At 38.5% G+C, this 14,703-nt stretch overlaps 1 protein-coding gene across 1 annotated transcript in view; it reads right to left on the bottom strand.

Annotated features, from left to right (window-relative positions):
* Window positions 1-4,601, bottom strand: part of ITGA1 (integrin subunit alpha 1) — a gene marked incomplete at its 5' end in the record, with an annotated part of 71,281 nt that extends 66,680 nt beyond the window's left edge. The window contains 3 exon segments of the mRNA XM_080638031.1: window positions 4,427-4,494; window positions 4,496-4,541; window positions 4,544-4,601. Of these exon segments, the coding sequence (XP_080494157.1) occupies window positions 4,427-4,494; window positions 4,496-4,541; window positions 4,544-4,601 (172 nt within the window).
* Window positions 4,602-14,703: the final 10,102 nt, after the last annotated feature.

The raw sequence follows: 14,703 nt of genomic DNA, 5'->3' as shown, positions 1-14,703 counted from the left end.
TATCAAGGCAACTGGAACAGATACTGAGTATGTAGACATTCCAAACTTACTGTATGATAACCAAAAAGCAAGAGGAAATCCTCTCAGAGATGAGAAAGTGGCAAATTTAGAGTTGTTAAAAGGAAGTTTCTGGTTTCTTCTAGTTATTTCTCTTTTTTTTCTGAAAAATAAACCATCACCCCAAAAGAAACCCCAACAAAAAACAACAAAAAATCAAAACCCACAAAACAAAACCAAAAATACCCCACTGTGGATTATGGAATTTGCTGAATTGGAAAGCCTTCAGAGTCAAGGATTTAATGAGATACAAGGCTATTGTGAGCAAAAATCATATTTCCCATTATGGCATACATAAAAATGTATGTATGTAGCACTAGTCACTTGTGACAGGACATTGAACTCAGATCTGGCACTGTAATGTGTGTTCCTTGTTTCTAAGCTTGATACTGATGTAAAAACAATTTTATCAGATATTACATAATAGGATTACATATCAGACCTCAGACTTTCTTCCTGTGAGTACACATGCTTAACTCTGTTAGCATGAATAGTTTCACAGAAGGAAGCTGGACCACCCAAGGGGATATAACATAAGCACATGTATAAATAACTGTTTGTTTAATTTGTATACTTATAATTTTGTATTAGTACCATGTGGCTTAGGCAGAGAGCATGCATTCAGCTTTTCTTTAAGACTTCCTTTCACTTATCTATGTAAATGTTGCATGGTGAATTTACGGTGAATTTTCTTATTTGCAAATATATTATTACAAAGGCTGACCTCATGCTATTCTTTCAAGAAAAATTAGCTGTAGTGCATATTTACCTTCCATGTTATTCTCCCCCCTGCTCCTTTTGCTGCTATGTATTTGCAAACTGTTCTGTGCTTGCTGGTTCCAGTCAAATTTTTACAAGCAGCCTCACAACCCTGAAGAAGCTGTATGCTTAAGATAAAGGTTGCAAGTTGGCATCCAGTACTATCCAGTAGGAAATAAACATTCAGTTCATAAAAGCAGGTGACTTGCTGCATTACAAAAATAACCACTCACCCATAAAAAAAAAAAAAAAAAAAAAAAAAAAGCAACCCAGAACAAAGAGCCACCACCTTGCAACCAAGTTGCCACTTAACATATTGACTGTTACAGAAGGAGACAGTTTGAGATGGCTTTCTGGGCTTTGTTTGAGAAGTTCCTTCTCCAACAAATCACCATGAGATTTTATCCAGTTATGAACAGTGATCCACAAGTATTTAGTGGCAACTGTGAACTTCAACAATGTATCCACAATTAGCGAGACCATTGTCAACTTACAAAGGAAAGCATTTACTAGTGATGATACTTTGCCTGCTCTGGTAAAAAGTAAGTAGTGGATATTGTACTTTTTTGATTATGTCAAAGAATGAGCAGTAGACAAAAAAGAACATTTCAATAACCATGTAACTGTTTGTAAGTTTCTACTAATTTTGCTAAAGTCAGGAAGAGAGATGAATTTGACCCCAGTAGAGCCAAAACAACCGGATACTTTTAACTCTACATATAGTTTTAATGTGACAATTCAAAATTGCATTGTCTGTTCCAGTCTTGGTAAAAGTTTAAGACTAAGTGCCATAGTCTTAAATGTGTGATATCTTGCCATATATCACTTTTTAAAAACAGTGTTATAGGTATAATTATTGCAGCAATTTGGCATTCATTTTCTGACCTTCTTAAGCACAGTAGAAGACAAAAATGGTAATAGCATACATTCACAGGGATTTTGGAGCCGCACTGGTTTTGTGAGATTATTTTGAAAACATGTGAGACAGACTGCCATACATCTCCCAGTCTTAATCAGCTTCTTTATGAAGATGGGTTGTGTACAGATTTTAAACAAGGAGAGGTCATGTTCATAGGAAACCCTCTCTCCCCCACATTGTAACCAATTTAGGTAGAATTCATGCAAACACCCTGAAGTCCTAGGCAGAAAGACTAGTGGGAAAGAATCTCAAATATAGGTGGAAATTTGCTGAGAAATGTTGGGCATAATGTTGCAAGAGCAAAAGATGAGATAAAGATGGGGAGAGAAACTGGTGAAAATGTGGTTTTCCCCTTTATCACTTTATGCGTCTTTTCTGCCTTTGCAGACTCTGGACAAAGACCACTTCATTTTCTGCATACAGTTCTGTTTCTGTGATTACTAGTCTTTTCTGTTATGAAGACAAGTACTCTTAATTAGTACCAACAATGTGATCATCACCAATGAAGAAAAAATTCCAGGAGGGGACAGGCTATGTGTAAAACTAAAAGTAAAGAAACATTAAAAACTAATGGAACCCTTTGGACTGGTTTCTTCCTTCCTTTTCTGTTGAAACAGAGGGCTGGATCCCTAGTCAAACCACTTACACTGAGGCCAGGTGAAGTAAACCTGAGCCATCCCTCATAGGTGTTTATCCAACTTCATCAAAACTTTCAGTGAAGGAGATTATGCAGGGATGGATTTTTTTGGTAGCCTGTTCTAGCAGTTCATGACCTGAAGAGTAATAAAGTTCTTCTAAATATTAGCCTTTTTTTTTTTTTTTTTTTTACCCCCACAGTGAGTTGCATTTTCTCTTGTCCTTTGTTGGACGTGGAGAGCCAACTATTCATCAATCTCTTCATAAACTAATATATGCGATAGAAAAAGTCACAATCAAGTGCTTTCACAAAACAAAGAAAACGACACTGGAAGAATATTCTCACTAATAATACTGTGGTAAAAATGTGCATTTTAAATTCTCAACATTTTGCCCTTAGTTTTTTCTCTTGTAGATAAAGAAGCCTAACTCATTCAGTCTTTCTTCATACATCATTTTCACCAGCCCTTATCAGGCTTGTCACTTCTCTGTGCACGGCTGCCTGTTTGTCTGCATCTGTCAGACGTCCTATACTCAAGATTCTTAGAGGTCTCACCAAGTTGAATTAAAAAAATGCGCAACTCTATAAATACACAAACATACACCTGTATGCACCTCCTTTATTCTAGATTGCTTTTGTCTGCTAGTACATGCCAGATTATTTGCCCTTTTTTCTTTTTAAGAAAGAGGAGCATGTAATTAATTCACATTTATTTATTTTTCCATAGTAATTCTAAAACTCGTAATTTTTATGACATTTTGACTTGTTTATGCAGGACTGTTTCTCTTATTTATCTGAGACAATTTGAATCCTATTCCTGGTGTCTGTAATGCCTCCTCATACTTCTTAATGTATTATATTTCACAACAACTTTTTAAAAAAGAAAAAAACATGTATGCAAACAAAAAAAACCCAAAAAAGCTAGTAAGCTCCTGACAGATCTGGATGGAACCCACCCTTCAGACATTTTTCTATCCGATAGTAAACCTTTTTGTCAGTACTGATGAAGTTATCTGTCAGCAGTACCAGTGGCAACTTTGCAACTCTGAGGGGAAGTTGTGGTACACTAAGTTGCTGCCACTTTACAAAGCCTCCTTTTATGAGGAACAGAAACAAAAGCATATTTTGGAGAATATCACAGTGTAGTAACAGTAATAAAGTAATCTGTGAAAAACGGCTAAGTGTGGCACACCAAGTACTACATTCAGATTTTCACATTTTCCTGAATTTGTTCTTTCTTGCACAATAAGCACAGAGTGAAGAGACAAAAACCCTACTTTTGCCTTTTCCCCACTTGCTGTCGCCCGTATTTTGACGATTCTTATGAAACTGATTTCTTCCTCTGTACTGCCTTAGGTTCTCTGTGTCCCAGTTGCCAGTGCAAGAGCTGCTGGAGGGCCCTGTGTCCAAGTTTTCAAGCACATGAATCCCAGCATTGCATTAGCCTCTTTCCCACTTCTCAGATTCCTCTGATTTCAGATCCAAACTGTTACTGCAGATTGACTAGCCAGGGGGATTGTTATTTACTGTATTTGTTTTACCGAACAGCAAGTCCTTAACAATAAATGAAACCCTAAAAGGAAATATTACATATTGCAAGTCCGGATGAACTCATCTTTCTGAAGTTACTTGGGTGCAGTTAACTGCTTCCTCACTTCTCCTTTTACCACTCAGTATATCTGAAAGCCGAATGGAGCGAAACAGAAGAGGTACCTTAGTTTAGAAGAAGTTTCTTTTCCCAAGCCAGATTCAACTGCGGTTTTTCTTCTCACCCATTCATCCTCATCTGGCAGCCTTCCCGCTACCCCATGGGTTCTAGGGTTGCTTTAGGAATTGAGGTTTCCGGAGGGAAGCAAACCGACGAAGCCCCTCCCGGGCTCCGGCGGCAAGGCAGCTCCGAGGAGTGCATTCCCTGGCAGGTGAAGGTGGAGGGACTGGGGAGGGTGGTCGCGGTCCCGCGGATACCGGCCCCCAACAGCTTCACCCCCCTCCCTCAGGGAGCAGAGCCGCTCTTGGGACCTGAGTCTTCAAGACAGAAAGGGGGCTTTCCTCACCTGTCAGCATCCAGTAGGAGACGGCCATGCCTGGGCTCCTGCGGGCCCGCGCCGCGGCCAGAGGCTCCGGCAGGAGTGGCGGGAGCGGTCCTGCCGCCTGCGCGCTCGGCGGTGCTCGCTGCGAGTAGACTTCAGTGTTCTGCTCTCCCGCCCGCCTCACGGCCGAGTCAGGCATTTCCTGTTTGTTATTCAAGTCTTTACGTTGCTTCTTCTCTTCAAGAAGAATTTAGCTTCCTCCCACCCGCCCCCCAAAGACCTCTGAGCTTTGGAAACCTCCCCGTAGAATTAGCCTAGCGCTAAGATGTACAAATAAAGTTAAATCTCTCCCCTCAACCTCCGGCTGCAACCCTCGGCGAACACAGCAGACCTTAAAGGGACATCTGCCTCCTCATAATTAATTAATACGTGTTTCCCGCCGCCCAGCCCCACTCCCAGTAGGGCAAGAGAAAGCTGGGCGTGCTCCACGGCTACCTCTCTCGCCCTTCTCGGCAGAAGAAACACAGCGTTGAGGTAGGGAGCGTGTTTGGCTGGTCAGGTTTAATTTCTCTTACATCACCCCTTAAAAATGCACTCTACGGCCGGTCATTTGCCTGCAAGAGGAAGCCAGCCACCCCCTCCCCATTCTCTACGGGTCTGGGGATGCAGTAACTGTTCAGACAGTGGACGATTTTCTCACGTCTTTGAGTCTCCCTGTTTTTTGCTGCGTAGAGGAAATGCCAGCCTTTGCCCTCATCTACTGAACATTTGCATAGCATCTCTCCCCCCTCTTTCGCTGCCCCTGAATGACTTCACTAATAAATAACCGAATAAATCACAAGGGTAATAATCAGCCAGATTCAGGCCTGTGAGCAGGGATTTTCAGCATTCATTACACCCAGGAAAAGAGCAGCTTGCGGGACCTTTTGTGTTTAGCAAAGTGATGCTCAAGGTGAAGTGACTTCCCTTCAGCAATGTATGAGGTCTTGCACTGAACCAATGAAATATCGTTTTGTTGTTCATAAAACAAGAGAACCCACAGTCCATCAAACAAGTTAAAAAGAAGCCAAAATATAAGGATTTGGAGATCTTGGTGCTACTGGGAAAATCCCTATTTTTTCTTTGAATTGGAGCTAAAAATTTGGTGAATAAGTGGAAGTTAGTGGAATTTTTGTAAATTCCTCTGAGGCTAATAAACTACGGCTGTTAATCATCACTATAATAGTTCAATACATCTTCCAACTTATGTCTTAATTTTATGAGAACATTCTGGGTACACCTTTACTTGTAGATCTGTGGAAATTTTGGAAAACAGTGCACATTTCAAAGCCAGGTTTAAGAGCAAAGGTCCTTATTCAATAATAATTATGCATATATGCTTGCCTTTATAAATTACATTTAATTACCACACTGGGACTACCTGAAGTTGGTGAAATTAAGCACATGTGTAACCTTTCCTGAATGAGGTACCATTTTAAAAGACTAGACACATTTTTCCAGTTAAAGATTTTATGCATGAAATGAAAGGAAATCAAAATGGTGTTCAAACTAAAAGAAGACTGAGATTATGGAAAAAGCTGTATTTTCTTTTTTTTTTTTTTTTTTTTTTTTTTTTTTTTTTTGTGAGTGTATTACTCCTACTAGTTTTTACACAGAAGCTAAGGACTTTTCACATGGATTAAAATAATCAGTTCCAACATGCTTGAAGTATATGTGATATATAGTACATATGTGGAGAATGTACATCGTGTTGAAGAATAAGACTTTTTGAGAATAAGAGAAACATTTCTAATGTAGGGTTATTTGTAATGTCTTCCAAATTATTCTTGTGGTGCATTGTTTTTGTTTGGGTTTTTGTTTGTTTTGTTCTTCTTTGATTTTTGTGGTGTTTGTTTGTGTTTTGTTTTTTGGTTTTGCTGTGGGTTTTTTGTGCTTTTTTGTTTGTTTGTGATGGTGTCCTTCGCATCCTGCATCAGGCAGTGCCAAATGGTAGACATGAGAAAAGATGAACTGCTGAACTGAGCTAGCATTTCTTATTAGTTTGCACACATTCAGAAAAGTAAAATACGTTATAGACTGACAGGCCATTATTTATTTTGGAATGCCAAACTAATTCAGAAAAAAACCAACTGCTATTGCTTGTAGAATAGCTGCTGCATCTTTTCAAAGTCTTTGCTGCTCTGTGTGCATTCATTCAGGCAACTATTCCTAACATATGGCTAAATGCTCTTCTCAAAGTTTGAAGTTTTATACATTAGTAGTAAGGAACCTGTGAATATTAAGCAGGAATCCCTAGATGAGGTGATCTTAGGCCCACAAGTAGATGTTAGGTAATTTCAGTATCTACATAAAAAATATTATTAGTTTCAGTGGATTGTAGTAGTATAGAAAATCACTGAATCATAGAATGATTAGAATGGTTAGGGTTGTAATGGACCTTAAATCTCACCTAGTTCCAAACCCCCTGCCATGGACAGCTTCTTTGGGCAACCTGTGCCAGTGCCTCACCACCCTCACAGTAAAGAATTCCTTCCTGATACCTAATCAGAATCTGCCCTCTTTCTGTTTAAATCCACTACCCCTTGCCCTATCCCTATATGCCTTTGTAAAAAGTCCCTCTCTAGATTCCTTGTAGTCCCTGTTTAGGAATTGCAAGATCGTGTAAGGTCTGCCCTGGAGCCTTCTCCTCTCCAGGCTCTCTCAACCTGTCTTCATCTCTGAAGCCCTCCCCTGGACTTGCTGCTCATGAGCAATAATGAAAAATAAAACAAAAAGGTCAGATTAGTTAAAGTCTTAGTGCTATAAATTAAACATGATTTGTCATTTTGAACTTTGCGTCCCAATTCAGTTTCAGTGAGGCACTGATGAAAACACGTTGTAGAATAAGTACGCTAGTAATTCCGTGGAATCTGATAGAACTATTTGTGGTTAAAGATTAAGTTAAAGACTTTGGAAGATTAGACTTTGAAAAGACAACAAAAATTTAAGATAGCACGAAGACCCAGTTCTCTCTTCAAAGGGCATGATTGCCACAAAAAACTGTGGGAATGTATTCTGTCCCAAAGGTGAAGGTGAAGGAATAGGAACCAGAGCTTTGTGAGTAGTTTCAATGACAGGCAGTCTTCTAAATAATATGACTATAATGTACGTAGAACTCATTTTCCATGGAAATTCTTCCTCTATTCTTATGGAGGATATGAGCAATTTTGATTCGATTGTGAGGTAAAAAGGTTCTCCAACCTGTAGTACAAAAGAGCAATGAGTAATGCAAGACTTTGACTTCAAATAGCCAGAAGCATGCTTAACTTACTTCCATTAAAGGAATAGTATGACAACAATAATTGTAAGAAAGACATAACATGTTTCTGCAATGTTCATTGTTATTACGCTGTATTATGCACTGCATGGAAAATACTGCAGAGTTTGTTCATATATCTTCTAAGTGAAGATTTATCAGTGAAAGCTCTTATTTTCATCTTTGGTGGTTCACATTGCACTGTAGATTAGTGATAATTTACATTTTTTCTTACACTTGCTTATTCACAGTCTCCAAGATGTCTTTCACCTTGATTACTCTGTTGCTCATTTTCATAGTCTCCATTTTTTCCTATCTGATTCTAGCACCATGCTAGAATTCATTTGGCAGAACTTGTGGGGCTGTAGTCTTATTTTTATTATGTCTGAGATACTCAAGGGCTCCTTCTTTAAGTACCAGAACTAAGACCTAGCAGGATTTGGTATGATTCCAGTAATACTCTATGCATAAATCTTTTCATGTTTTACAGCTCAGCTTTTAGCTGATACTTGATATTCTTGGAGAATGCCCATGTTTCTGCTCCATCTGTATTAACCAGTGGTACAAATGTGCCAAAAATCCTCTTTACTATACAATGGAATCTTCATAAAAAATTTGTTTTGCAGCCTGTGTTAATTTAATTAATGTTAGTAGGAGATGTTATGGAAAATGCCCTTTATGTTCTGTGTTAAATTTGTTCTCTCCAATATCTTTTGTGTCTTCTTTGTTGGTCTTTTTTGGATTATGTGCCGACTATTGTAAAGCAGTTATGAACCAAATTAAGATAAAGTCTGTGTTCTTACTGAAATAAAATAGTCTGATTTTCCTTCTTAACAGATTTCAAGTATCTCACATCCTCAGTCATGCTGCTTTTCTTTCCTCATTTTCTCCGAATGCATTTTTTTCAGTATTTGTCCTAAATTGGTAGAGATCAAAACCAGCTGTATCACAAAAATACAGGAAGACCTCGAAGAGATTAATTTGTATGGCATAATTTACGTTATAACTCTTCCACCAACCTCTTTATTTTATAATTGTTGCTTTATACTCATGTAGAAGGAATTTTATATTAGAATAGAATTTAAGATTCCTGCAGATGATACCTCTACTCTTTTAATAATTTTTTTAGGCTCTTTCTATTTATTTGAGTCAGCTCCTTGCAATTTACATCCTGATTAACAGTTTTCTCCTGCAACATGAGGAGATTGTGTACTTGCTTATTTACTTGCCTGTTTGTCTATTTGCTATGTCAACAATACATCTTTGAGCCCTGTAGTATATTTCCATACTTTAACATTAACATATATTTCTTCAGAGTATATGCTATAAATAAGGCTAGAAAAAACAGAGTCTATTCACCCTGAATGAGATACTGATCTCTCTGTCCTGAGTATTTCAGCCTTTTTTTTCAGTATTTCATAGCTCCGGCACTGAAGTCGTTGGAGCTATGGCATTGAGTCTAAGGAGAATGGAACTAGTAACTGCAAGTGTGGGAGATGAAAGAAATAAATTAATATTTTATTGTACAAAATCAAAGGGCTAAACTGGAAATCGAAATCTGTTTATAAGCTTTTTGACTAAAGGTACACGTAACATCCCAGCTTGGGATATTGGTCCATGCATTAGCTCCACTGCATTATAGAACTGAAATTATTTTAAATGAAGTGAGAATTTAGGGGTGGAGGATTCATAGATTCTTATTATTACCTTGGGCTTTCTGCACTCCACCCACACTTCTTTTTATTACAGCTTCTTAACAATTAAGTGTCTTTTTTTAAACATGCTTCTTCTGGTATGTTGCATAACCAATATTATTTATTGTTCAGATAGATTTAAACTATGAAACTGTATAAAAGAATAACTTACTATGAGCGTGCTGTGGAGGGAGACTAGTATATGACAATAATTTCTCAAAATAATTACATAGTCTGTGGAGTTTTACATTGTATCGCATTGTGCTGCATTCATTGCCTTCACAGCTTGTCTGCATAGTATAATTACTTATTGCTGTTTGGTTACAGAAAAAAGGTAGTTGTGACTGCAATAACCATGGTGAAAACTCTCAGTCTATTCTATTTTTTTTTTCTCTTCTACATAGATAAAAATGTTAACTCTCCCATTTTTCCTTGATGCATGCACACATTCCTCTTCCATTTCTATTATTTTGCTCAGTTAGTACAAAAGCAACAACAAAAAAAAAAACACCCAAACCCAACAAACCAAGCCAACCCCCCAAAAACCTCAAACTGCACATTGCTACTTTTTTAGTGAATGTTGCAAACCAGACTTCTGCTGGGATTCCAGCTTCTGTAGATTACTATAACTCTTTTGTTTCAGGGGTGCTATGGTAATTTTTATCTACTAAAGCCTGTACTCTAGATCCCACTGCTCCACCTGCCTGTCAATGTGGATAATTTGGTTTTGTGGTTTCAAACCCTTTGATGGTTTTATCTGAGTGGTTAGGTCACTCTGGTAAGAAGACAGTCCTTCTATATGAATCCCATATTAGTTTTATTATCCCATATTGGGTTTTCCAGAAGTAAGATGATTATAAAACATACATGAGTCTGAAATCCAGCCTCATTTTCAATCCTAGGTATTTTAGTCTAAGACACAGATATAGGCATCTCTAGCCATCTGCAGGCTAGAGTCCATTTAATATGCTGCCTACTCAGGTTGTTACCACATCCAAACAGTCTTCAGGTAGGCAGAAGGAGGCCTTTAGGTGTGACTGAATTGCTCTGGTGCTCTGGATCCACTCAGTCATTTTAGGTTAGTTCACTTACATAGTAGAGTTCTGAGCATCATAGAAAATGCATGTGGTCCTAGGACAAGGAACTGTCTTATCACCATGATGACAACTTAGCCATCTTGTCAAACTGCTCAAGAACTGGGACCGAAATGCTAAGTATCTGGAGAACGTTATGGACTGAAACATGTTAGCACTCAAGCAGAGTAGCTATGGACAAATATAAAGAAGAGGTGAAAGGAGAATTTTCATATCAGAATTTTGGATTTAAGTACCCAGTTTAATTTAGGATTTTCTTCACTAGTACTAGTTGATCTAGGTCATGGAGCAAGCATATCTTTGGGTTTCATTTAAAAACAGAGATTTATTACAATATTTTAATCAAATGGTAGCAGTATTTGGTGATACAAACATTAAGAAGCTGTGTTTCATTTCTGTAAAATGATCCATGGGTATAACCAATGTAACTTTAGAACTTCCTAGAAATTTTTTATATAGTCAAAATGAAAGAGGAAGTTCTGTTTTGACAATAGGAGTTTGTGACGAGTAGGTTTTTCTTAGTCTGAAAACTCATCTTTGAAATACAGCAAAGCTGCTCATGCTATCTTGTTCCCCTTTGTAGCTTACCAGCAACAGAGGTAGAGGTTAATAGAAGTTATACTATACATGCACTGTTGTTATGTCATTTGTGATATCCAAATATTTTCTGTTTGCTGTAAAAGTATAATCTGAAAAAAAGAAAGATGCAAATATTTCCTCTAGCTTGCAGGAAACTGTAACAGGTTTTAGAGATGAGAACTAACTCAAAACATAAAGGGTAAGAGGAAAATTATCTCTTAGGTGGAAATTTTCAGAACGGATGGTTACAACTGTCATAAACCAGGAATCCCATGGACAGATGTTCTGCTTCAGGTTAGTGTTGACTCAGATGATACAACGTTAATAGATGCAGCTTCAGTGGGACCTGGCTTTTGTACATAGATGAAACTAAAAATTAATATCTTATTTCATACACGTTTGCAAGGTGTAAGGAAAATAATTTTTCTTAAAGATATTCTCCAGTGTAACAACCATGAAAAAATCAATCTGTTTCTCCATACTATGGAATATGCTTTCTATTTAAAGAAATTTTGTCACTTTCATCAAAGATAGTTTATTAAAGCAGAGTCCAAGCATCAAGTGATCACAGTGGGGTTGTTAAAATAGATAACATATCTGCCTGAGGCCAGGTTAATTTTATTAACAATAGTATGCTTATTGGTGAGTCAGTGGATATGAGTGTTATGCCTAGATTAATTTGCATTTACTACCTATGGAAATTGTCTATGACTCTAGTGTAAGGTCTTGTGTCACCAGGACATACTATAGTTTTGACTGCAAGAACAGCATTTGTTTGCTTTGATGAGTGCTCTTATTAAAGAGATGAGTACTCTCATAAAGTGACACGAATGGTTATATCCTTGACCATGTTTGTTCTCATTCCCATTTCTTTTCCCGTTTAAAGTCTCATGGCCTTTCATGAAAGTATTTTACTCAGCCATTGCAGAACAGATGTCACGTTTTACAGATGTAAAAACTTTATTTCTTCTGGGAATCTGTTGCCTCAGCTGTCAGCTAAGTCATGGTTGCTATGAAGCTGATTGAAAAGGCTAAGAGAAAAATATTTTTGGTAGATCTTTGCTGAGACTTTGAAGTATTCTGCAAATGACTTTTTTCCAGAAACAGGCCAAAGTTGGTATCTCACCAGATTGTCCAACCTGCTTTGTAAGCTGATTTGGAGCCAGCCATCACAAAGCTTCAGGAGCTGTATTTTGTATATTCCAGTTTCCAGGTTTATAATTTCTTGAACAACGTAGCTTCATGGAGGACTATAAGATCTGGGTGGTGAATTTTAACAAAAACAAATTATACAGGATAAGTGGATTGCATGTCTATACTGTAACAATTTGTGTAACTCATGTAGCACATGGAATCATTTTACAGCATTTAAACTAGGTATATTGGTGCGTTTGAGCTGTGTAGCCAGCTAGTACTTAGAGCAGCATGGAAACCCTCCTGAAAGGTAAGCTAAAGAAAGGAGTACAGAAAGACGACAATTTAGATCACAGTGATCACCATGCTGCTGTGCCTTGTAGTCAAAATATCTAACATTAAATGGCCAACTTAGCTGCAGCTATGGCAACAAAATTCAGAGTAGGGATTACAATGCTGATTCAGCACTGTGTTTCACGTGGGAAATAGCAAAGCTGTGGAGAAGAGGGCCTTGAAAACTCACAGAATTTCTAGCTGTCGGAACAAAGTTGCTCAAACTAAAAGAAAAAGAAACTCTGAGATCAAATTTTTTTGTTACTGTTATTAGTCATACGTACAATGCCGAATGGTTTTACGCACCTGAGTACATAGTAGTAGTATAGGTACACAGGGAGATTTTCTGAAAAGCATGAGTTTTCCAGTTAATGAAACCCTGTTTGCTGTTTGAAATTTTGTACATGGTACAGGTGTATGTTCTTTTTTGTGAACCAATAAAGCCATGAATTAATGTCAAGAACATTCTGAACTTTGTGATTTTTTTTTTCTTTGTTTTGGGTTGTTTTTTCTTTTTTGTTACTGACTTTTCCAAAATTCGTCTGTATACAGAGATTGATTGACAAATTGGCAAGGGATTGTTTTATGAATCAGATTGATAGTAAATTTATGCATTTAGTTGAATTAAAATTAGAGCAATAGTATAATGATGTAAGATGTATAATGATACAAGCACTGTAATGATAACATTATTTAATAAGACTGGCTTCTTATAATTTGATTTAACCCTTATCAATACATTATATTAGATTAAATCTTTACATTTTTTTAGTTCTGTTTGGATTTCAGAGACTATTTTGATGGAAAAAAGAAAGATTTAAAATTCAGGCAAATGTTCAGTTTAGTGCCACCATACCTCTAGCAGCCTTTCCTGTTGTTCTTGACATCCCTGGCCAGGCTCAATTCTAGCTAGGCCTTAGCTTTCCTGACCTCATCCTTAGCTTCCCAAACAATACCTCTTTATTCCTCCCAGGCAGCTTGTCCCTGATTCCACCTTCTGCAAGCTTTTTTTTCCCCTCTGAATTTTGTTAGCAGCTCCTTGTCCATCCATGGAGGCCTCTTGGCATTTTTGCTCCATTTTCTTCTTGCTGGGACACAACACTCCTGAGCTTGGAAGAGGTGATTCTTGAATATCAACCAGCAGTCTCAGCACCCCTGCCCTCTAATGCTGTATCCTACGGGACCCTGCTGAACAGGTTCCTGAAGAGGTACTGAACATGAGCCGGCAGTGTGCGCAGTGTGTGCTGGCAGCCCAGAAAGCCAACCATATCCTGGGCTGCATCAAAAGGAGCGTGACCAGCAGGTCGAAGGAGGTGATCCTGCCCCTCTGCTCTGCTCTCATGAGACCTAACTTGGAGTATTGTATACAATTCTGGTGTCCTCAACATAAAAAGGACATGGAACTGTTGGAACAAGTTCAGAGGAGGGCCACGAGGATGATCAGGGGACTGGAGCACCTCCCGTATGAAGACAGGCTGAGAAAGTTGGGACTGTTCAGCCTGGAGAAGAGAAGGCTGTGTGGAGACCTCATAGCAGCCTTCCTGTATCTGGAGGGGGGCTATAGGGATGCTGGGGAGGGACTCTTCATCAGGGACTGTAGTGATAGGACAAGGGGTAACGGGTTCAAACTTAAACAAAGGAAGTTTAGATTAGATATAAGGAAGAAATTCTTTACTGTAAGGGCAGTGAGGCACTGGAATGGGTTGCCCAGGGAAGCTGTGGATGCTCCATCCCTGACGGTGTTCAAGTCCAGGTTGAACAGAGCCTCGGGTGACATGGTTTAGTGTGAGGTGTCCCTGCCCATGGCAGGGGGGTTGGAACTTGATGATCTTGATGTCCTTTCCAACCCTAACTATTCTATGATTCTATAATTCCTGAAGAGGCCCAAGTCTGATCTGTTGAAGTCCCGGGCAGTGAGCTTCCTGAGTGCCCTTCTCACTGCCCTGAGAATCTCAAACTCTACCATCTCATGATAGCTACAGCCAAGGCTGCCTTGGAGCATCTCATTCCCCACCAACCCCTCCCCATCAGTGAGCACAAGGTCCAGAATGGCATCTGTCCTTGTTGGCTCCTCTTTCACTTGTGTGAGGATTCAAGCTATTCAGTCAGTTTTATTTGATATTTTGCGTATCATATTATCTGCAGGCACGAGATGCTGTTATTTTACATTAC

This window comes from Psittacula echo, assembly GCF_963264785.1.
Source record: "Psittacula echo genome assembly, chromosome: Z".
In the NCBI taxonomy this organism is placed as follows: Eukaryota; Metazoa; Chordata; class Aves; order Psittaciformes; family Psittacidae; genus Psittacula; species Psittacula echo.
Note: the sequence above shows the minus strand (reverse complement) of the source record. Positions and strands in the feature narration are given on the sequence as shown.